The sequence below is a fragment of the Protopterus annectens genome, chromosome 2.part1 (assembly GCF_019279795.1).
Source record: "Protopterus annectens isolate FY-2018-M chromosome 2.part1, PAN1.0, whole genome shotgun sequence".
NCBI classification, from domain to species: domain Eukaryota; kingdom Metazoa; phylum Chordata; order Ceratodontiformes; family Protopteridae; genus Protopterus; species Protopterus annectens.
Genome location: NC_056729.1, coordinates 1,014,589,707 through 1,014,615,041, shown reverse-complemented (window position 1 = coordinate 1,014,615,041; position 25,335 = coordinate 1,014,589,707). Strand labels below are relative to the sequence as shown.

Genomic DNA, 25,335 nt, shown 5'->3' with positions numbered 1-25,335 from the left:
GTGGAGACAAAAGAACGTGTCGCCTTAGAATTTTAGTTATAGGAACCTTTCAGAGACCATCAGGGGACATGCTGGGGATTTCACAGGTATCAGCATCCAGAATCCTCCATCAATTCCTGAATGCTATGCTACAACATGCCAGTGACCACATATATTTTCCCCATACTCCTGAAGACAGGGCCACAAATATGCAAGAGTTCTACCCTGTAGCGCATGACTCTGAAGTACTGCATGCAATAGATTGCACACGTATAGAAATCAAGGCACCACCCACGGAACAGAGAAGGGTGTACATAAATAGAAAAAGCTTCGACTCCATTAACTGCCAAGTCATGTGTGATGCTAAGGGAATCATCTTGAGTGTGTGTGCTGGCAACCCATGCAGTTACTCACATATCTAGCACATCAACCAACTGTATTAGATGTTCACCGGGGGATATCCCTCAGGTTCATTTACTGGGGGATGCAGGATATGCACTTGAACTGTGGCTGATGCTGCCTATCAGAAATACACACACACACACACACACACACACACACACACACACACACACACACACACACACACACACACACACACACACACACACACACACACTCACTGAAAAATGCCATAATGCACATGCTCAAACCAGAAATATCATAGTGTGTGTTTGGGATGCTGAAGTCTCTGTTCCGCTGCCTAGATACATCTGGGGACCCCTGCAGTACAACCCACTTACATATCTGAAATCTTTACTGTCTGTGCCATGCTTCACAAATTCATCCTGAGAAAACAGTTTCAGCAGGATACACAAGGGGAAGGGACACACATCTCACCACCAATGGCAAGGTCACCACAGCCACATGCAGGTGAGGAGTCGAAGCCGGAACTAGCAGTTGCTGTGGGTGTAGGCAGATGAAGGAATGCTCAGTATGCCCTTGCATTGGCTAAGAGGCAATGCATAGCACACTCACTTACCATCTAAGGAGCAAAAACTTTAAGCGTACACACATTCATATAGTAACATTGATGCCAGGCAATGCTTACAACCTTTACCTAACCATGTAAAGGTTGTGCAGTCCTAGCATAAGACCGATTCATCCCTGAAATAAAATTGTAGCAACTGCTAGATTTACAAGGTAAGTGTTGAACTTGGACTGTTAGACCCTAATTGTGTAATAATACAAATTAATGACATATCCTTGCATGTTGTTACTTGCCAATGTAGGTAAGTAAAATTTGGTTGATTTGTACAGCAATGACTTTAACATATGACAGCAGAGACATATGTAACTACATGTGCCTTCTATCAAGTAATAGGCCTCAGACATCAAAGATTCACACATTCATACCTTTCAAAAGTAATGATGATCATGTCCTCAGTCAGTCCTCATACTGTTGTACTGGAAAATCATTAAAGAAAGAAGTTAGTCATTTTCAGACCCCATAACCCTCAGAAGATTCTAAAAAATACTGAAGCAAAAAAATTTTGATTCTGTTAACTGTCTAACTTTCAAACACAAACATATGTGAAAACCAAAATTAGCAATACAACATCACAAACACAGATATACTAAGTATGAAGTAAGTATGCACCTTGAGCATCAGACACAAAAGCTTATGTATCCCTGAATCCAAAAGATAGAAAACAAGGATATGGCACAAATAGCATCACTTGCACAGGGTTTTTTTTTGGAGGGGCAGGAAGCCTAGGCTGAACCAAATGCCTAGGCCAAGCTGGCGAAGAAGAAGTGGATTGTCAGAGATATGAAAGTAGACAAGTATAAGGAGATGAGGAGCATGGCAAAGAGAGAGGTGGTGAAGGCTAAGGATAAGGCATATGGAGAGTTATATGAAAGGTTGGACACTAAAAAGGGGGAAAAGGACCAGTACCAATTGGCTAGACAGAGGGACCAAGCTGGGAAAGATGTGCAGCAAGTAAGCGTGATAAAAGACAGTGAGGGAAACATACTCACAAGCGAAGAGAGTGTGTTGAGCAGATGGAACCAGTACTTTGAGGGGCTGATGAATGAAGAGAATGAGAGAGAGAAGGTTGGATGATGTGGGGATAGTGAATCAGGAAGTGAAACAGATTAGCAAGGAGGAGGTATGGACAGCTATGAAGAGGATGAAGAATGGAAAGGCTATTGGTCCAGGTGACATACCAGTGGAAGCATGGGGGTGCTTAGGAGAAATGGCAGTGAAGTTCTTAACCAGCTTGTTTAATGAAATCTTGGAAAGTCAGAGGATGCCTGAGGAGTGGAGAAAAAGTGTTTTGGTACCTATTTTTAAGAATAAGGTTGATGTGCAGAGTTGTAGTAACTACAGAGGGATAAAACTGATCAGTCACAGCTTGAAGTTATGGGAAAGAGTAGTGGAAGCTAGGTTAAGAAGAGAGGTGATGATTAGCGATTAGCAGTATGGTTTCATGACAGGAAAGAGCACTACAGATGCAATGTTTGCTCTGAGAGTGTTGATGGAGAAATATAGAGAAGGTCAGAAGGAGTTTCATTGTGTCTTTGTTGACTTGGAGAAAGCATATGATAGGGTGCCTAGAGAGTAGTTGTGGTACTGAATGTGGAAGTCAGGGGTGGCAGAGAAGTATGTAAGAGTGGTACAGGATATGTACGAGGGTAGTCTGAAAGTGGTGAAGTCTGCAGTGGGAGTGACAGATTTGTTTAAGGTGGAGGTGGGATTACATCAAGGATCAGCTCTGAGACCTTTCTTATTTGCAATGGTGATGGACAGGTTGACAGTCAAGATCAGACAGGAGGCCCCATGGACTATGATGTTTGCAGATGAAATTGTGATCTGTAGTGAGAGTAGGGACCAGGTTAAGGATACCTTGGAGAGGTGGAGATATGCTCTAGAGAGGAGAGGAATGAAGGTCAGCAGGTCTAAGACAGAATATGTGTGTGTGAATGAGAGGGAGGATAGAGGAATGGTGAGGATGCAGGGAGTAGAGTTGGAGAATGTGGATGGGTTTAAATAATTGGGATCAACAGTTCAGAGTAATGGTGAGTGTGGAAGAGAGGTAAAGAAGGGAGTACAGGCAAGGTGGAATGGGTGGAGAAGATTGTCAGGAGTGATTTTTGACAGACAGGTACCAGTAAGAGTGAAAGGGAAGGTCTACAAGAGGGTAGTGAGACCAGCTATGTTGTATTGGTTGGAGATGATGGCATTGACAAAAAGGCAGGAGTGAGAGCTGGAAGTGGCAGAGTTAAAGATGTTAAGATTTGCAGTGGTTGTGACAAGGATGGACAAGATTAGGAATCAGTATATTAGAGTGTCAGCTCAGGTTGGACGGTTTGGAGACAAAGTCAGAGAGGCAAGATTGTGTTGGTTTGGACATGTGCTGAGAATGGATGATGGGTATATTGGGAAAAGGATGCTAAGGATGGAGTTGCCAGGTAAGAGGAAAAGAGGAAGGCCTAAGATAAGGTTTATGGACGTGGTGAGAGAGGACATGCAGGTGGTTGGTGTGACAGAGCAATATGCAGAGGACAGGAAGAAATGGAAACAGATGATCTGCTGTGGTAACCCTTAATGGGAACAGCCAAAAGAGAATAAGAAGGAAGCCTAGGCTGACATGAAAGGTAAGTGAGTGCATGTGAGTAAGAAAGAGAAATAGGCAACATTTAGATAAAGTAGCAAATGGCCAGTGTGACAGAATGAGCCTGAAGTTTCATGGCTGAACTCTGTAACTGTTGTTTGTGTGTGTCTGTATGGGCCCTCCAGGTTTAATTGGTGTGTGAGTGTCTGCAAAAACACAGCCAAGCTCTGTGCTAGCTCTACGTCTTGGTATGACAAGTATGAGCCGTGCATGGTAGAGGTGGCAGTTCATCACTGTCGTACCCAACCACAAGAACTGGCTCTGCCAAGATTTGCATGGTCAGATGCTCTGCTGCTATCTGAATGTGCCTGATGTCTGTTTGGATGAGCTGTCCTCATGAGGATGTCCAGGACAATGGCCCCATGGCCTGTCACATCTGGGTGTGGACATCTCACCATTGATAGAGCAGTGGAAGTAGATCCACTATGGGAGCATGATTGGGCATGGAATATGTCTGCACCACCATGATGGCCCTAAACATATGTGGAGTGACAAGGGAAGACACACCTGCATCAGGTGGAGGATGGACAGGCCTTCTCTGAGCATCCCCAGTTGTTTTACATTAGGAAGGTTTGTGGCCTGCACTGTGGTGGCAGGACAGTTAGCTTACATCCTTCTAAGTTGGGAACTGCTGATTGAGAGCTCAGTGTCTGTTATTCTAAAAGTGTATTAGTTCTGGTTTAAGCACTTGGGCTTCAGGCCAGTTATTTTATGTTAAGAAGGATTGCAGTCTGCACTCTTGTGGGAGGAGAGGCTGGACTCTGCCCTTCTGAGCAGGGAATTTCTGGTTAGAGGCTTATAGTGCCTGCATATTCTAACTGTTTCTTACTGAAATTGGTACACCTTGTTTGTGTAGCATAGACTAGATCCAGGCCTGCTGAATCTAGCTTTATTTGTATGCTTGTTGTTTGTTTATTTCCCTGAAACGCTAATTCCACCTAAAACGTGGCCTTTTAGCACTTCTGTGGATCCCTAGTGATATCTGCATTGCTTACTGTACTTATTTCCTTGTTTCACTTGAAAGAAAGTTACTGTTTGTCGTTTTGCATTTAGGTTACCTGTAACACAATTCATTTAACTTACCTACCAGTTGCACACTAAGGCAATTATATAAGTCAGCTCTAAAAATGAAGAGCACTACACCCTCACAAACTCCCCTTGAGTACCTTGTTCCCCATTGGCCCTTTTTTCAATTATAAAGGAATTCCCAATACTATTCTAGCATGTCCAAAGGTCAGTTGTCAATCTCCTCTCCGGTCCAGCTGGTGAATCTGGGAATCTTGAGGCAATGTTACAACTGCCTCATGTACACAGACAACCCTCTCCTCCTCCCAACAAATTCCAACACATGTGAGAGATGCAACCATATAGCCAAACTGGAGGCTAAGCTCTCTCAACTCAGTACTGGCGTAACCAGTCAGGAGGAGAAAGAAACCACACTCACTACAATTCCAGTCTCACATAGACCTACCACGACAACAAACCAAACACATAAACACACAAAAACATACTGAGGCTCTAAATAAAAATCTGCCTAAGCAGCAGAGACCTCCAAAGCAGACACCCAAGCAAAAACAAAGCAACACATAGCTCACAAAGCCAGTGTGCCGAACAGTCACAGCTCTTAAGGCTAAACAACACACCTGATACACTTGTAATAGGTGACTCCAGGCACACTGACGTCCTGCTCACCAGGCTGAACAAGGAGAAGGTCACGGTGAGCTGCCTGTCAGGATCCGCCACATAACACAAGCACTCAGGTCACTCCAAGGCAAGTACAAATATGACTCAGTCATTGTCCATGCTGGTGTGAATGACCTGAGACGTACCTCCCTGGACTACATGAAAAGAGACATAGAGGAGCTCTCTAAGCATGTAGCCCAGGCCCTGGCCTTGAGTAGCATCTTACCCTCACCAAGAATGATGCCACAATATGAAGACAAGATGATCAATTTCAACAATTGGCTTAAGTGTTGGTGTCATTCAAAGGGGATCCAATGCCTGTCAGCCTGGGATGACATGCTCGACAAGCCACGGGCTTGCACCTGTCACCCTGGGCTTTGGATATTGGAAAAGGCTCTTGCTACCCCATAGTGCCTTTTTAGGCAAGGCTCAAAAGAGAAACCCACCTCCATAGGTATAACAAGGGATAAGAAACTAAGAGTAATGCTACTCAATGCCAGAAGTCTAAACCTCAAGATGCAAACTCTCCTTAGCATGGAGAACATCGATATCTGTGCAGTAACAGAAACCTGGTTCAAGGCTCCTGAGAGCACCCCAGCACTACCAGGTTATACCTCATACCATGCTCAAAACTTGGACCGAACCACAAAAGGAGGGAGTATCAATATTTGTCAAAGATACCCACACCTCCAGGTTGGTGGCACAGCACGAAGCATCAGAGACTATCCATGTGCAACTAACTGTGGGTAAAACTGCCTTCCAGTTTATAGCCTGCTACAGACCACCCTCCCAAACACAGGAACCCCACTTGGCCTTCCTGAGAATACTGGAAAATATGAAGGTCTCTCCAAACACCATTATATTGGGCGACTTCAACTACCCAAACATAGACTGGGAGCATTACTCTAGCTCCAACACCCTAGCCCAAAGGTTCCTAGAATTTATAAACTCAAATGCTATGGAACAACTTGTTACCACTCCCACAAGAGGGAAAACATACTGGACCTGATCATCACCAACATGGGGACACTATGCTCCAGACCAGAAGTGTATCCTCACTGGTAAGATCAGACCATAAACTAATCTCACTGGATATTCACATCCCGACCCCACCCCTGCCCAGAAAACCACAGTGAAAAACTTCTCTAAACCGAGGCGAAATCCTTCAGGCCTGTGGAAAATACAGCCCAGACCGCAGAATCCTTTATAAACGTATTCTATGAACACCTTCAGAAATGCATGGATCATGCAATCCCAAATAAAACCAAGACCCAATCCTCCAAAGGCAGACGTCCTGTCTGGTGGACCCCAGCCATAAACAAACTATACAATAGAAGGAGGAAGCTACTACATGATAGAGCAAAATCCCAAAAAGGGAAGGCATCTGTGATCAGTATTAGCAAAACTACAGGCACTCATAAAATCGTCTAAGGCCAGCTTCGAGAGAAAAATTGCACAGGACACTAAGGATAATCACAAGGCTTTCTTTAGTTATGTTAGGAACCTGGGTGGGAATTCCCAGATATGCTCAGAATTAGTCCAAAATGACAAAAATACACCGAGCCCACAGACATTGCCAACATCCTAGCTGACAGGTTCAGTGCAAACTTCTCCCTCTCCCACCAAAAGGACAAATATCTATCCCAACAGAGTGCTGCCCCTGACATCTCAGATGCTCAGGTAAGAGCCCTCTCCAAAGCAAAAACACAGCATCAATGGGACCAGATGGTGTCCCGGCCTACATGAACTCCAAGAAGAGCTAAACCCAAACATAAAACTACTGTTCAATCTTAGCCTTACTACAGGATATGTACCCAAAGAGTGGCGACAGCAACAGTGGTCCCTCTCCACAAAGGTGGTGCCTCAACGGATCCTGGAAACTATCGCCCCATAAGCCTGACTAGCTTGGTCTGCAAAGCTATGGAAAGGATCATCATGGACCTCATAAATAAAGATATTGGGGACCTACAGACACTGGATCCTACCCAGTTTGGCTTTGTTAAGGGCAGATCCTGCCTCTTAAACCTGGTCGATTTCTTTGAAACAGTCACCAAGGCCATTGACGAGGGGAAGGTGGTCCACACAGCCTACCTGGACCTCGCAAAAGCCTGGCATTATAGATAAGCTCATCAGCTTAAATATAAACCCCTATGTCACTAGATGGGTTGCAAACTGGCTCAAGGACAGAACCCACATGGTTAGAATTGCTGGAGCCATGTCAGACTCCAAACCAGTTACAAGTGGCGTCCCACAAGGCTCAGTCCTGGGACCTCTCTTGTTCGGTATATATTTCTCGGCAGTACAGGCCAACACGGAAGGACTGTGGCTGACCAAGTTTGCAGATGACTGCAAACTGGGCGCCATAATCAACTCTCCAGCTGACACAAGCATCCTCCAAAAGGGCCTCATAGAAACAGACAACTGGTGCCAGAGCCATGGCCTCAAGCTAAACGCCAAAAAGTGTATAGTCATCCCCTTTGGAAAAACAAAGTGCCCACAAATTACCACATAGGTGGTAATCCATTAAGTACAGAAGAAGTCATTAGGGACCTGGGGACCCAAGTTGATAGCAATCTCTCATTTGACAACCACGTGGCCAAAGTGGTTAGAAAAACATTTTATATAGCCCACCTAATCATGAAGGGATTCACATCTAGATCAGGGAGGTCAACTCATCCCTCATCAGGCCCATAATTGAGTACAATGCCCCTTTGGGATGTACCTTACCAGACACCTGCAGCAACTGGAAAGACCCCAAAAGTACCTCACCAAGAGGATCAAAGGGCTCAAACAGATGCCATATGCTGCCCGGTTAAAGAAACTCCAGCTCTACTCAGTGGCATACCGCCTGCTCAGAGGCGATCTGTGCCTGACGATAAAGCCATGTCCAACCCGGAATTAATGGACATGCTGCACCTCAGAAAATCCAAATCCCATCGAGCGCGCCGACGGCTCGAGAGACTTAAACCTCAGCACTGAAATAAATAGGACATGCTGGAGGGACAGATTCATAACCCAGAGGCTCCCTTCACTCTGGAATAAAATCCCAGTCCAGGTTAGGCAGAGTTCCACATTGACTCTCTTCAAGAGGAATCTTGATGAGTGGATGGGAGATCGTAGGTTTACCCCGGCTATCACTTCTGTGTCACTGTTAGACAGAGGCACAGTATACTAACCTCAAAAAAAGGCATAGCAAAATTAATTTAAAATGGGTGGCGAAAGCCAAACACACTCTGGCTAGGCTTATAAATGCCCTAGGGCAGATAGCCTAGTATGAACCTATGAACCTATGAACCTAATAACCTCTCCACACTTTGGCCATGAACAGAGCCAACAGGCAGTGAATCTGCAGTAACCACACTACCCTGATTGAGTGTCTCACCCTCCACTTTTCCAGTATCTGAGGGCTGACTGGAATGTGTTGGGGTAGACTTACTGGCTGTGTCTGATTACAGGGGATGGCTGAATGTCAACCTCAGTGTCAGAGTCAACCTTTGTGTCCCCTGACCGTGCTTCTGTTTGCCCACCATCATCATCAGTGTCTGCCAATACTCTGACATCAGGAGGTAGGAGTCCCACACTTCCACTGTCAGGAACATCTGTGATAATAAGTAACAAACACAGGAAATAAGTTAAAACCTACACTGCTTTAGTCCAATATATGCTAATAACCTAACAGTGGTGCCACTATTAAAGACAGTAAAGCAAAAAACACAACACTCCTGACACCCACATCACAAATAAAAATTTCTTTAAACTGCTCATCAGTACTGGCATAAAAATATTTGGCTTACCATGTGCAGATGATTGTGGGCTCCCTGTGGTGAAGGGTCCTGGAAGAAATTAAGCAAAAGGTAAGGACACGATCATCACTATGAACATTAACATAGGCGGTTAAAATTTGCCCTTTATATGTCCATTAACCATACTTTTAACAAGAACTTGTAGGACACATCCACCCCAAGACAATGTATAATCAACCTGACTGTTGTTAACTATATCAATCAAAGAAGTATACTCACCCAAAATAACTTTAAAACTGTTAAACATACCTTAAGAATTGCTGTCAGTATTTTGCTATCCAAGAATTATTTAACAATTGATATAGTTAAGCCTACCTGGAAGCTCATCTTCAGACATACTTGTCCTCCTGAAACAGCAGCACCAGCATCAGTCAAATGCTGTTGTGAACTTTCCAGTGAATGGTCTGGATCCCTGACAGTGGGCAGGAACTCTTCATTTGGTGTCAGCAGTGGCTTTGTAGCAGGTCCCCCCAGTAACCATCCATTCACTGGCCACTGCAGCTGCTTCCACTGGGCCAGTGAAATTATGTCAGCTGCCCTATGGCACACCTGATCATATGCCCTGCTCTGTTTTCCTGTTGCATTCACATCAACCCCTATCTGCTGCCAAATGTTCATTCTGCCAGATATATATCCATGTCCCCTCTCAAGCAGAAAGTCACCATGTTGCCTAAATGCTTCCACTCTGACTTCATTCTCAGGATCACTGAAGGGGGGGGTTGCCGGGATTGGGACACCTGGGTGTCATACTCCTAGGTAACATTAAACACAGAAGGATAATATACATAAGTATCACATAAATAAAAGTCCTGCCTAGATATAACACATACAAGGTTCACTATTATACACTGGAGAAACATAAAACAGTCCAGATATTCAAATACAAAAAAGTGATAATGTGGCTGTAACATATTATAATCACACACAAAGCAAGGTTGGATCCAAAACAAGTAAAGTAACAATAACCAATTTTGTTTGTGCCAAAAAGAAATGGAATTTGGCTCCCCACCTCCAAAACAGCAGCCAAATGACACATTTTGCTAACAAAATGTCAATGAACTGCTAAAAGTGTTATCAAATAAACTGTCCCTGAAATGTGTACACATTTAGCACAGAACATTCAATATTGTGCATTTGCCAGTCATGTCTACCTGTGGCCATTGCTCCCCTAGATGTGTGTATGGCCATATGGCACTTTTGATGACAGTTAATAATGCTGTGCATCTGAGAAAGTAAAATGTCCTGACAAACATGGCTATGCTATCAGTAAACATCTACGAAATGCATACAGATAAAAGTAGCATTTTTTAATGCATATATATCTGTATCTAATGTATATATGTATATATATATATATATATATATATATATATATATATATATATATATATATATATATATACTTTTATTAGTGACATTTCAGCATATCCAGCATATAGCTGAAAAATGCAAGCATACCTTATTACGATAAGTAGTCTTCTGTGCAGATAAATCCCAAAGTTATATCTTCTTGTGTATTAACCACACAAACAAGTCTGCTCACCTTTAAGTTCCCCAGCTACATGGTTCTCTTTTTCTGGTGTAGATTCTGGGCTGTGAGCATGGTGAAGTTGGAGATGAGGTTTGAACGCATTAGAATTACTGAATCCAAATATCTGGCTCTGTGTAGCAATGTAAACATAGTGCAGGCACTCCCTCAGTGTTTGTTGCTAATTGATCACAACTGTGCACAATTACTGGTAGGGAGAAGGAAAACAGAAACAATTCAGATTCTCTTACCACCAAGTGTGTGTGTCTGCCAGGTTAGACTTGCAAATTGCTGAAGTAATTGTATCAAGGTTTGAAATATAAATAAGCAACACACATTTCACAGTTTATGTTCAGTAACATCCAACCTTTCCTTCATTTCTTGACAACTGTATATTATTGCCATTTAATATCCTCACACATTTTAAGAACATGATAAAGAATGCCTTATAGACTTCATGTCACAGATTAGTGGTCAGATAAGACAAGTTGTGTCTTTTGGCTTTTCCCGGTTAGGGGTCGCCACAGCGGAACTCCGGTCCGCTAATGATTGGCAGTAGATATTTACGTGCTGAGTTGCTGCACCTGACGCACAACCTTCAACGAAGGGACGCCCATTCATGCATGTCTCCACACAGAAGACGCTCTAGCTGAGAATTGAACAGGACAACGTCTTAACTGTGAGGCGACAATGCTACCGCAGCACCACCACTGCAGTTCTGGTCAGATAAGACAAGAATGAGCAAAAAAGATAGAGCTGCATGTATGCAAGCAATAGTCAGAAATCATTGTGTGATCACTCAGTGCATTACATCTGAAATTCATACATGTACAAACAGCTGTCATATGCTTTGGTACTACTTTGGATGATGTTGCAGCTGGTTGTATGCACAATGATTTTCATTCTCTGCTGCAAAGTTATTTCTGTGGCAAAGAAAGTAGAGGAACAGCATACCCTTAACTTTGTTTTGAAGGTTCATTAGAGTGGGAGTTCAAATCCAGTTATGTGTGAAAATATTTCATGTGTATCAACATAAATTGTTGTAATGTTGTTTATTTAATACATTTATTTTCTTCCTTTCTCATACGTTTCACTTTTTTGTTTGTTTTCTTTTTAAATGCCAATGTTTGTGCAGTGGGCAGCTTAATTCAAACAACAGAAATGGAAAACACAATGAATTTGAGGGTTAGCTGCTCTTATCTCATTTGCATGATGCTTAGCAGTGTGAAAACTTGGACAAGTGACCCACACAGGAAACAGACAGAACACCTGCAGACAGTGCAAATTTCAAATAAGATACATTGTTGTAGTTTTAGCATTCCATCACACAACACTGCCAAGTGACGTTGTGCAGCACTTATCAAGCTTCCCCAACACCTGTAGACAGGAAGCAAACAGTCAACAATTTCAAAACATATACTTTCTATTAATTCTGTTGGGCACTGCACAAACACAGTAAGCGGTGTTGTTCGGTGGTTCGCACGCAGAAGTTAAGAATGAATTGAGAATTATGCAACTGTATAACTGTTCCTGTGACAGAAGGTATAAGTGGAGGTCTGTAATACAGATGGTCCTTGGTTCTAATACAGGAAGTGTAACATAGTTTTAATGTTGTGACAGTTCAGTTTAGAGTAATGAACAGGAAAATATCCAAGTTTTATTTCAATATTTCTCTGGCAACAGCTGTAAGTGTAAGGCTGCCATACACATGGTCATGGGTTCTAATACAGGAAATTCCAGACATTTTTGCTGTTGTTCCATTTCAAATTATGTTAAATATCACTTACAACACTTTCTATATAATTAAAAGTAACAGAGCTGATAACAGATTGCATTTATGAGGGGGTAACACACTCAGTGTTTTGAAGGTTCAGATATATGACTGAGGGTTTACTGTCTACTTCGTTACTGTAAGTATAATTCTGCTATCTGGAATTGGATGTTTTTCACACTTAAATAACACACATACACAAATGATTGTATATACAAGGACCTTGGCAGGTTACACACAGACATGGTTAACACCTCACTCTTTCTCTCTCTGTATTTATCAGTTATGCATGACTATGTGTGAGAAGCACTTCTTCTGTGTCAAAGATGGAAAATCACCACTGTGGAAGAAAAAAAATTGTCTCACATGCATAGGTTTAAATCCCACACTGTAAAAATTAATTTTAACAATGTATAAAGCCAAACAAACATGTCAAGTCATGACATTTATGGCTCCAGTACATGTCTCCAAAGTTAAATCACCTAATACTTACAGAAGCAGACACCTCTCAAACTAATGTCAAGCGTCAGATTAACATCCCAATTTCAAAAATGGATTTCCTCTCTGTTTGGCAATGTTGCTCTCTGCTTAGTTTCACACAAACATGGTTGGCATTGTTTCTCAGCTTTGCACATTACCAGTAAACTCGATAAGAGGAACTGGGGGGAAATCATCATTCTCCATTGCTCTGTTCTTTGGATTAGACACGTCGGCTGTTGGAGGGAAGGTGCCCAATTTAGGGTACAGAGGCAGGGTGTTCAGGGAGTCCAAAAGCTTTACTGGACTCCTGGTAAAATGCAAAGGTTTCTGCAGGGGGACTATTCTGGTTTCCAGTACAAGTCTGAGGCATGGAATAGTTTGCTCAAGGCTGTATCCAGTGCTACTGGTATCCCACACACAGGAGAACAGAGTAGGCAATATTTTAATGACCTAAAAAGGCACAAGAGGGATACACTCAAGCAGCGGTTGTATGAGTTCCAAACTGGAGACATCCCTCAGTTGTGTAAGTATGCTAATAAAGAGAATTTAAAATACATAGAAAGCTAAATATAGGTCAGACTGGTATGCATAATGCTCTTCTGTTCTTTTCTTTTCACAGCTAACCCTGAGATAGTGGCAAATCGTTACACTCACTGTGAACATTTGGTGAGATTGAGGAAAGCAATTGGTATGAATGCAACACAAGAGAAGTCTTATTGTAGCTTTAAAAGTTAACAAGAGATGTCTTTGTTTTCTATACAGTAGTAGCAAATTAAGCATGACTATCCTATTAAAGTATGCATGCATGCATAACGCTGTAGCACAAACCCACTTTAGTAGTCAAGTGTAATATTGCAGTCAGAGGTTATGGGTTCAAATACAAGTAACAACTGTACAATACTACAATTCTTTAATAATATTACAGAAATTAAAAGCTATACAAGTGGCATAAATGACCTGCTGTTAACTGTAATCTGTATAACTGGACCAAGCAGATGTGCAATATATCCACATTGCAAGTATTACTTTGAGCAATCTGTAATTATAGTTTGTAGTTGTTAGGATGTATACTTAAATGTAAAATTTTAAATAAGATAGTTGTATTATTGGGGTAATGCATTTTATGTCACATATGATGACACTAATGTTATCTTTTTTTTTTCTCTCACCACAAACCTTATCTCTTTTTTTTTCTGTTATGTGCCAACAAAATGTCTTCATGTCATCCATCTGGAACAAATCAATAAATGCTTTGCATCACAGAGAGATAGGCCAACCCCAGTGGATCAGCCTGTACCCACTCCACCAGCTCCAGCACTGAACTCCAGCAAATCTAGGACCCAACCTAGCAGTACTGCCTTTGCTGCCCCTGCACTACCTGGGCCCTCAGGTAGCATTGGTCTGGAAGCTGGTGCTGTGGTACCCTCTTGGAGTACTGGCATAGTTGGAGATTTCATCATCCACCAAGAAATGCCAGGGTTGATCTGTAGGGTTGTGCACAGAATCATTAGTGTAAACCTATGCTGGATGGAGATGCTGCTATCCCTCATGGTCCGTAGGAGGAGAAGACAGTCACTTGTCTAGTCAGGATCCAACAGACGAGACACTGTGGGTTCTGTTCCAGAATCTTTTTTATGTACAAACACATCAAGATCGAGGCTTAATATTTTAACTTAATTAAACTTATAAACAAACTAGCTATTACACTAATACATGCTCACTCTCGGGCTGCACTCTCAAAATGGCACTGAGTATAGCATGTGCTCGCTATTTATATATGCAAGTTCAGTCCTTGAAACACTTCGTAAAGACACAACACACACACACTGTTCTACATCCTCCCTCTTTGAGAAATAAGTCGTGCAATGTTGAAAACAGTAATTGACATGCAATCAATGTAAGTAATTCTTGGTCATGCAATTATACAGAACAAAATACACCTATATACAGTAAGTCAAGGTCACTGTATATTTCACACCAGGTCTGGAAATATGACCAAATCATGAGACATAGAAATTAGAATCAAATTTAGCAACTGGGACTGACTCTGCGGAATGTTCAACTTTCGGGACAGCAGGAACATCATCAGGAATGGAAATAGAAGTTAAGACACGTTCTGCAACAGGAACATTATCTGGGTTGCTCTGAGATCTAGAGTCTGTATCACAGGAACAATGCTGCAATATCAGTTCAGATACAGGAAGATGATGTCTGTGATTTCTCCAGCACTCCACACCCTCACATTCTACAAAGATGGTTACTGACTTGAAACTGTAGTTTTATTGGCCATTTTGGGTCAATTCCAAACTCCTTCACACCAGCTAAAGAGAAGGTCATGGTGAGCTGCCTGTCAGGTGTAGGATCCCGCCCGCGCGCATAAAACAACACTCAGGTCACACAAAAAAGCAAAAATATGGCTTCAGTCATTGTACATGCTGGTGTGAATGACCTGCCACAGTACAAGACAAAATGATTGATTTTAACAATTGGCTAAAGCAAAAACCCACCCCCCCCCCACAGCAGACAACAACAAAGAAACTAAGGGTGGTAATGCTGCTTAATCGCACCTCTTTAACCTCAAGATGCATGCACCTCAAGCACTCCTCAGTATGAGAATATCGCATTCATGCAGTGACAGAAACCTGATTCAAGGCTCCAGAGATCACCCAACCTGGATGCACTCTCACTTGTTGTCTGTGAGTTCTACTACAAAAAAAAAATACACTGAACCCACAGACATTGCAATATCCTGGCAGACAGGTTCAGTGCAAACCACTGGGGCATCATAGATAAGCTATCCAGCCAGCATATATATATAGTCACAAGATGGGTCAAGATACCGGCTCAAAGAAGACAGAACCCACAGAGTGAGAGAGTTGCTGGAGCAATGTCAGACTCAAACCGGGTCGGTCGGGTATCCCACACAGGGTTCTTCTGTCCTGGGACTCTTTGTTCAGTATATACTTTTAGATAAGTACAAAGCGTGGGAGGACTACTGGGCTTCGTAGTTCGCAGATGACTGGCAACTGGGCCATAATAATCACTCAGCTGACACAAACATCCTTCAAAAGGTCTCTCAGAACAGATAATTGGGTGCATAGCGCCATGTGGTTTAAAAGCAAATGCCAAAAATGTATAGCCATACCTTTTGGCAAAACAATGTGCCACAAATTACCACATTGGGGAAACCCATTAAGTTACAGAGAAGTTATTAGGGACCTGGGGACCTTTATTTCATCTCATCCATCATAGAAAACAATGCCCCTTTTGGGATGTACCTTACCCCGACACCTGAGCAATTAGAAAGACCCCCAAAAGTATCTCACCAAGAGGATCAAGGGTCTCAAGCTCTAGTTGTTGCATACTGCCTACTGAGGCGATATATATGACTGACATAGCTAGTCAAAAATCCAGAAGTAATGGACATTTCCACCCTCATTAAATCTAAATCCCTTAGAGCCACACGGTAGGATCTCAGCTCTGTACATATACCTGTAACTTGACCAATCTGGTTGAAACATTTTGCTGTTCGTATCCTCACTGTCTCTCCTTCTTTCAACGGACGAAGAAATTTGCTCGATTTATCATAGCTGGACTTCTGGAAAGAATGCTTTCTGAATAGTTGCACTCTAATTGTCTTGTTCTTCTTGGCTTTATGCCTCAACAAACTGGAACTGATATGTAGTGTTGTTCTGGTTTGCCTAGTCAGAAATCTCTGAGCAGATGAGCCAAGTATATCATCATGAGGTACGTTTCTGAGATTAAGTAAATTCAAATAGACATCGGTATTGTCATGCTTTGACCGCTCAAGTAATTACGTTGCATTCTGTACTGCACGTTCAGCTAGACCATTTGACTATGGATATCCTGGACTACTAGTAACGTACAAAGTCCTATTCTCTTGCAAATTTCTGAAACAACTGACTAGTAAATTGAGTGCCATTGTCAGAAATAACTTTGTGTAGTTCAGGAACTTGAGTTAGCTGAAGTGTTTGTTTTTTTTTTTTGCAAATGCAATTTAGTACTATTACATACTGAACAAGATGAAAGTACTTTATCAATGTCCTTTGCTAGAGAGGGCCAAAATACTAGTCCTCTCGCCTTCTTTTGGTGGATTTGGAACCTGGGTGACCATGATGCAAAATCTGGATATATTCATGTTGTAAGGAAGCAGGAACAGCAATTTTAGGACCTTTGAAAATAATGCAATCTTCCATCAACATCTCATCTCTGTAAGGAAAATAAGTTTGCACTTCTGGTGGTACACTATATTGCTTTGACGGCCATCCAACATTAAGGTAGTGGTTGAGCTTTTGCAAAACTGGCTCAATCTTTGTATGATCTCTGAACTCCTCAAGTCTCGTGGTAGAAAAATTATAACTTCCATGATTTAAAAGTCAAAAATCTCTATATGAAACTGTTCCATTGTATTTCTGGGTAATCTGGATAAGGTATCAGCCAGATAAAGAAGTTTGCTTTTTGTATAGACCATTTTGATGTTAATCGTTTGCAATTTGAGCATCATTCTTTATAATCATGCTGGAGTGGAATGCATAGGCTTCTTTAAAATAGTAACTAGAGGTTGGTGATCACTTTCAATCTGAATAGCTTGACCATAGATATAATCATGAAACTTGGAATATGCAAATACTATTGCCAAATGTTCTTTCTCAATTTGAGCATATTGCATTTCATTTTGGGTAAGAGTTCTTGATGCATATGGTACTGGTTTCCCTTTTTAAAGAATGACTGTGCCAAGACCAAATTTTGAAACATCACAAGAAAGGGTTGCTGGCTTATTAACATCATAGTATCTTAATGTAGGTGGAGTATCGATTTTCTGCTTAAGGTCTTCAAATGCTTTCTGGTGCTGTTCTAACCAAGACCATGTAACATTTCTGCACATAAACTCTCTCAAAGGTGCTGTCAGTTCACTGAAGTCTGGTATAAACTTGCCTAAATAGTTGACCTTACCAAGAAAACATTGTACACCCTGAACATTATCTGGTTCTGGCATCTCAAGAATGGCTGCTTGCTTAGATGGGTGTGGTTGCAAGCCAGTGCTGGTAAATAAATAGCCTACATATGTAACTTCTGGTAGTCTGAATTTGCACTTCAGGGGATTGATCTTTAAGTTCACTTCACATAATCTGTTTAGAACTCTCTTAAGGTTTCTGTCATGCTCTGCTTCACCATTCCTTCCAACCAATAAATCATCTACTATTATGGCACAGGGATAGCCTGAAAGTATTTACTCCATTGCACACTGAAAGACTTCACTTGCAGAATTTATTCCAAATAGCATCATTAGGAATCTGTATCTGCCAAACGGGGTACTGAAAGTAGTCAGTAATGGAGACTTGCGATCAAGCATCACTTGCCAAAATGAACTTTTTGCATCCAAGACAAAAAAAACAGTGGCATTTGGTATTAGTGCTGCAACCTCTTGGACTGTACACATTGGATGATGTGGTCTCTTCAAAGCTTTGTTCAAATCTCTTGGGTCAATACATATTCTTATTTAATTTGAGCCTTTTTTGTGAGCTGCTACTATGGATGACACCCATTCAATTGGTTCTGTAACTGGACAAATTACACCTTGCACCATTTTATTCAACTGAGCTTTGACTCTATCTTTTCTTGGTGGTCTGACTACTGGGCTGACCTCTGGGTTTAATGTCATAGAATACGCAACTGGAAGTTTTCCCAACGTGTCATCAAAAACAGCGGCATACTCAGAGAAAACAGCTTCAGTGAAAGTGGAACTAGGAGATGCATTTATATGATGAACTTTTTTGGTAAAAGAAAGCAAATTCATTCTCAAACTGTCTCTGAGACCCAGTAATGACTGCACAGGTCTTCAGACTACATAGAATAACAAGTTGCAGCATTTCTTGGCCAAATAACATGAAAGCACTAATGAGCCTTTGGGTTGAATTTCTTCACTTCCATAAGCAACAAGTTTTGCACAACTGGCCACACTGAGTTGTTCTTTAGATCTCACTGACATAACATTACACTTTGAACCAATGTCTACTTTGAGCTCAGTGGATTTACCATTGATGTGGACAGCACAAAACACTTCATTTTTTGTCAACAAATTCACTGCATCAACCTTTTCACCAGCTACTGATGCAGACTCTACGTAGAAAGTGGACTGTTGCAATTCTATTTGTTCAGTTTGCCTTTTTGAGTGACCTTTCTAACTGTGTGATGTTTACTTGATTTGCAAAATTTTTGAAAATGATTCCATTTTTTTACACTTGTGGCATTGCTGACCAAATGCTAAGCATTTCTCCATTCTAGACTCATGGCTGGCACCACAATTGCAACAGTTAACAATAAGGCTGGACTTGAGTATTGCTGACTCACGCTTTTGTACTGCACTGAACCTGATGAGCATGTTCTTTTCTTAAAATTTACTGGAAAACTACATGGTTTCCCTTGGTAAACCAGCAGGGACTGTGGCTGCCATGTGCTTAGGCCTACTTCTGTATGCCATGCATTGCATGCTGTCTATATTTGCTCTGGAGTCTGCCAAAACCATACTCTTATGACTTGCAAACATACTTGTGTGCCTTTCTGTGACTTCATGGATCTGACAAATCTCTATAGCTTTGTTCAATGTTAAATCACTGTCATGAAGCAAAATCTTTCTCACAGCATCACTATTAATACCACACACACAAGCCTGTCATTTATCAACTCATCTTTTAAGTCACCAAACCAACACAGTTTAGCTTTGTTTCTTAGGTCAGTTATATAAGCTGCAAATGTCTTCCTTGGTTTCTGATCTCTTGTGTAAAACAAGTGCCTCTGTAATGTAATATTTGTCTGGGGGTTACACATCTCTCTGAATTTGTGTTTCAAGCACTCAGAGTGTTCCCTTGATTCAACCTGTACAACAATACAACATTTTTCAACTTCTCCTTCATATACTGCTGGTACATACACAAATTAACACTCTCTTTCTATAGTCTCTGACCCAGCTAAGTTTAGCAAAATGAATGCCCTAGTGCATGCATCTTTGTCAGAATAAGCTGCCTGTATAAAAAAATCATACTCTTGCTCAAATATTCTCTAATTCTCTGCAATATTCTGATCAAATACAAGTGGTGAGGGCTTCCAAATCTCTGTCTTATAGTAACACATACCAGTGAAGGATTTTGCAAATATGCACAAACATACACACATATATATATGCCAGAAATTTATACCAGTACTTGTAACTATGCCCAATAGCACAATAAGCCTCTGTATAACTGAACATTGCAAAATAAGTCTCTCAGGCACTGTAATACTCTTGAAATCACAGTATTGCAAGAAATTACCTCTTATCAGTATAAGAAACATTTCAAATAACTGCACTGTGTGAATGAACTGGGTAGGATAAGCTCAGAGTAAGAAACATTTCAAAGTAATTGTACTTTGCGAATAAACAATACCCAGCACACTAAAACTTCCCCAGAATATTGGTACTTCACTAAGTAGCTCTTTACAGTGCAAGACACACTCTGTAATGGCAGCACTTTGCAAACAGACACACCCAGAACAAGAAACCCTTTGAAATGGCTGTACTTTGACTGTACTTCATGAAATAGTTGCACTTTGCACACTAACAGACTCTTCAGAATAAATGCACAGTAATAAGCACACACTGTAAGCACTTTTACACACTTTGAGATACTTCAGATAATTTTAGTTATGCCCTGAATGCAATACAAAGTCGCAGTTATTCCAAACACAGTACTTTTCCAAACAACATGCAGTCACCTTGCTTTATTTACACTTAATGTGTCATTTTTGCCCTTATAATATTTGTTTTGCTCATTTAATCCCTTTTCATGCCCATTGCACTTTTCTTGTGGCCATTTTACTCTAAACATGCCCATTTTGCTTTAAACATACTCATTTTGCAATTCCAAGGTAATTTCTGACCCCTTATGTACTTTTCTGACAGTTTTATCAAATAACTTAATCTTAAACATTTAATTTGATCAATAAACCTTTCTTGCCTTTTGCTTGTTTAATAATGTGGTCCATGCCCTTGTCATGCTCTGTTTTATCATTTTTACAAAATAAACTGTTTGTGCTAATTTTCATTACCTTTGGTGCTTTTCTGCCTCTTTTTCATGCTTGTTTCTCTTAGTTTATCTTCACTGTCATCTCTGCACCTTGTGGCTCTGAGTATCAGTCTCTGGCATCCTGATTCTGACACCATATCGAGCGTCTAGTCAGGATCCAATAGACAAGAATTTGTGGGTTCTGTTCAAGCAGCTTTATGTACAAACACATCAGGATTGAGGCTTAATACTTTAACTTAGGTAAACTTATAAACAAACTAGTTATTACACTCATACATGCTTATTCTCTGGCTACCCTCACAAAATGGCACTGAGTATCGCACATGCTCGCTATTTATATATGCACTTTCAGTCCTTGAAATGCTTCTTAAAGACACAGCACACACACTCTGTTCTACAGAGATGTCAAGCACTCCAGCAGTAAGTGGAATAAGGGGACAGTGATGACAGTCCTGCTAGTGAGGACAAGATTCTCACTGTCCCCAAGTTTGATGGGCATGAGCTTGCATTGTCCTTTCCCTTATCACAATCATATTGTCCCACAGTGCTTTGTGGCCCTCAGCATCCCTGTGTCTTGTTCTGTTTGTCCTGTTTGCACATCCTTCCTCACCTACCCACCTTAGCTGACCCAGAAATACCAAAGTCCCTTACCCAGCAATATCCTTTTAATAAAAAAATGGGAACCTGTCCCACAAAAAATATTGCCCCATAAATAGCTCTCCATTTCACACATGTCTACTTGACACACTGGATTTGGTCCAACTGGCTATACAACATGGTTGCATTGTTGTCACCCCTCTTTGTGGAGATGACAGTCCAAATTTAGCTAATATTCTATACATATTCTCATTTTGCACTGTTGAAGAAATGGGTAGCTATGGTTCTTTCCCCCCTCCCTCCCTCCTGCACATAACTATATTATTTTCCCTTTGTTCTTCCCCCTGATTGCCCCACATTTTACCGCTTCCCTATCTACCCCATTTTAACACCTATAATCTGGTCAAAAATAGAATCACCCACAACACTCATAAGTAACAAAAAAAAAAAAACAATGAAACCCTTCACTTTTTGACCTCTTTGTTTCCGTGGAGTTTGGCATCGTGCATCCAGTGCCATGCAATGGATAACAGCTCTTTCTTGCTGCAGTTACCTCCGAACACACAGTAACTCATGGTGAATGTAGCTTAAAGTAAAATTTCATTGCATTATCTCTACTTATTTAAGCTTATTACATACAAGTGGATTCAAACCCTATTTCGTCTGGGCTGAAAAAAGAAATGTATCAATCACTTACAAATGCTGCCACAGAGTCAGCTATGCAGCAGGTGTGCTTCATACACTCACTACCACATCACATAATTTTAGCAATGAGCCTCAAGTGTGTGTACTGCATAACTATGCGCAAACAGTGGTAACAGTAGAAATTTGTATCTCTCATGCGCAAACACTGCCAAACATTGCACAAATCTGCGTCTCGGTTGTGCGCTATGCAAACAAGAGTGTAGCTAGGCATACTCTGTACTCTACTGATTACATTTTTCTAGCTAAGCATACTCTGTACTCTACTGATTCTATTTTCTTCTAAGTATCACATCAACATGACTTTGTCCGGATCACATCAACTTGACTTTGTCCAGATCATATTATGTCTACAACTGTCTAAGTGAATGCCTTTAACAATAGGTGCAGTATTGCTAATCTAAAACAATACTTTTAATAGTTTTAGGGGGAAAAGCTGAAAATATTCCTTTCATTTATTACATGCTTTGGGGGACAGCATTATGAGTGATTTGTCCATTTTTAACTGATAGGTGTCTAAGGTGGTTAGCACTAAATACTTGTGAGTACAAAATGGAATTTGCTTGCTATGCCCCTGTATGCAAAGTGGGCAATAGTTTGTTTTAACTATCCATGTGATCATAACATGGAAATACACATGTAAACAAAAAAAAATGAGGCCTCATCTCAATGTCACATATTGACAATTTTGAATCTGTTACCCCCCCCCCATACACTGCAACTCTGGTCTCTCAGTATTTGTTCACAAATATATCAACTACACTACATAAATCAATAACAAATGTTGTGCCATACACCATGCACACCTTTAGAAGGACAATACACATTCAGATTTTCCAGTACTTGTAGTAATGTGGACCCCTGTTTGCATATAGTTTGTAAAGCTGTCTTTTAACATATTCCTACACATTGGAAAACAATCACCAAATACTATACCTTGCACACTCATTGGTCTGGTAACATGAAGAACTTGAAATATCTGACCAGCTGAATATGCCTACACATCCATTTCATGCAGGTCTCCTAATATCTTCTCTCCAACATCCATTGCTGAGATCATCCACTATAAGTTGTCCTGCAGCCTTATAAAAGTCAAACTTGTGCTGTGGCACCTGCATAAAGTACTGAGTTCTCTAGTTGGTGTACGTAGATAGATAGGGGTTCTGATCTCACTGCAGTCTTCTGGGACATGTGTGTGTGTGTGTGTGTGTGTGTGTGTGTGTGTGTGTGTGTGTGTGTGTGTGTGTGTGTGTGTGTGTGTCTAGTCAGAGGAGCATAAGTTTAAATGCTCAATCATCACTCCAATCCCAAAGATTGCCAACATTTTGACACTAGCACACACCTACAAATCCTTTGCATGCAGGCCTCCCAAAATCCATTGCTGATGCCTTCCACTATAAACTGTCCTGCAGCCTGATAAAAGTCAGACTTGTGCTGTGGCACCTGTGTAAAATACTGAGGTCTCTAGTCTGTGTACTTAGGCAGAGGTCTGATCTCACTGCAATCAGCTGGGAGGTGTGTGTGTGTGTGTGTGTGTGTGTGTGTGTGTGTGTGTGTGTGTGTGTGTGTGTGTATAGAGTGAGAGGAGCATAAGAGTGCATGTGACAGTCACCTGCTTGCACATCCATATCACACAGGCCTCCCAACATCATCTCTACAACACCCAGTGCTGATTTAATCCAGCATACGTTGTCCTGCAGCCTTGAAAGTCAGACTTGTGCCATGGTGCTTGTGTAATTCTGATCTCACTGCAGTCAATTGGAAGTTGTTTGTGTGTTTGTGTGTGTGTGTGTGTGTGTGTGTGTGTGTGTGTGTGTGTGTGTGTGTGTGTGTGTGTGTGTGTGTGTGTCTATTCAAAGGAGCATATGTGTGTATACTACAGTTACCACTCCAATCCCATAGACTGCCAGTATTTTGACACTTGCACATGCTTACACATCCATTTCATGCAGATCTCTCAACATTTTCTCTCCAACATCCAGTGCTGATGTCATCTGCTATAAGTAGTCCTATAGCCTTATAAAAGTCAGACTTGTGCTGTGGCAACTGCATGAAGTTTTAAGTTCTCTAGCTTTTGTACTTAGATAGGCAGGGGTTCTGTTTGATTGCATTCAACTGGTGTGTGTGTGTGTGTGTGTGTGTGTGTGTGTGTGTGTGTGTGTGTGTGTGTGTGTGTGTGTGTGTGTGTGTGTGTGTGTATGTATAAATGTCTGTTTCTGTACTTGCTTGACATTAGAGAGAGCATTTTACAACAGTATGTGGAACACTGCTATTATCATTTTCTCCTCAACGCACACTGCTGATGTCATCATCTATAAACTGCTGTCTGACACTCTTCAAGTCAGACTTGAGCTGTGGTGCTTGCCTTAAATGCAGAGATCTCTAGTCAGCGCACATAAGTAGGGGTTCTGTTCTGTTCTCATTGCAGTCAACTGGTGCGTGTGTTTGTGTGCATGCGCGCGCGCGTGTGTGAACTTGTTTGACATTAGAGGCAGCATTTTACAACAACATGTGAGACACTGTTAACATTTTCTCCTCACCAGACACTGCTGATATCATCACCCATAAACTGGTGTCTGACACTCTCCAAGTCAGACGTCAGTTGTAGTGCCTGCCTTATATACAGAGTTCTCTAGTCATTGTACTTGGGTAAGGGTTCTGTTCTTCTTGCAGTCAACTGGTGTGTGATTTTCCAGTACAACAGTATGAGGATTGACTGAGGACATGATCGTCATTACTTTTGAAAGGTGTGAATGTGTGAATTTTTGATGTCTGAGGCTTATTACTTGATAGAAGGCACAAGTAGTTACATACGTCTCTGCTGTCACATGTTAAAGTCATTGCTGTACAAATCAACCAACTTTTAGTGACTTACATTGGCAAGTAACAACATGCAAGGATATGTCATTAATTTGTATTATTACACAATTAGGGTCTAATAGTCCAAGTTCAACACTTACATTGTAAATGTAGCAGTTGCTACAATTTTATTTCAGGACTGAATCTGTCTTATGCTAGGACTGCACAACCTTTACATGGTTAGGTAAAAGTTGTAAGCGTTGCCTGGCATCAATGTTACTATATACATGTG

At 41.3% G+C, this 25,335-nt stretch overlaps 1 protein-coding gene across 1 annotated transcript in view; it reads left to right on the top strand.

Moving 5' to 3' along the window:
* The window catches only part of LOC122794930 (proton channel OTOP1-like), a 618,079-nt gene that overhangs the window by 485,215 nt on the left and 107,529 nt on the right, over positions 1 to 25,335 (top strand). Inside the window, exon 5 of the mRNA XM_044063523.1 lies at positions 13,481 to 13,549. Coding sequence (XP_043919458.1) covers positions 13,481 to 13,549 — 69 coding nt within the window. The remainder of the gene's footprint in view (positions 1 to 13,480; positions 13,550 to 25,335) is intronic.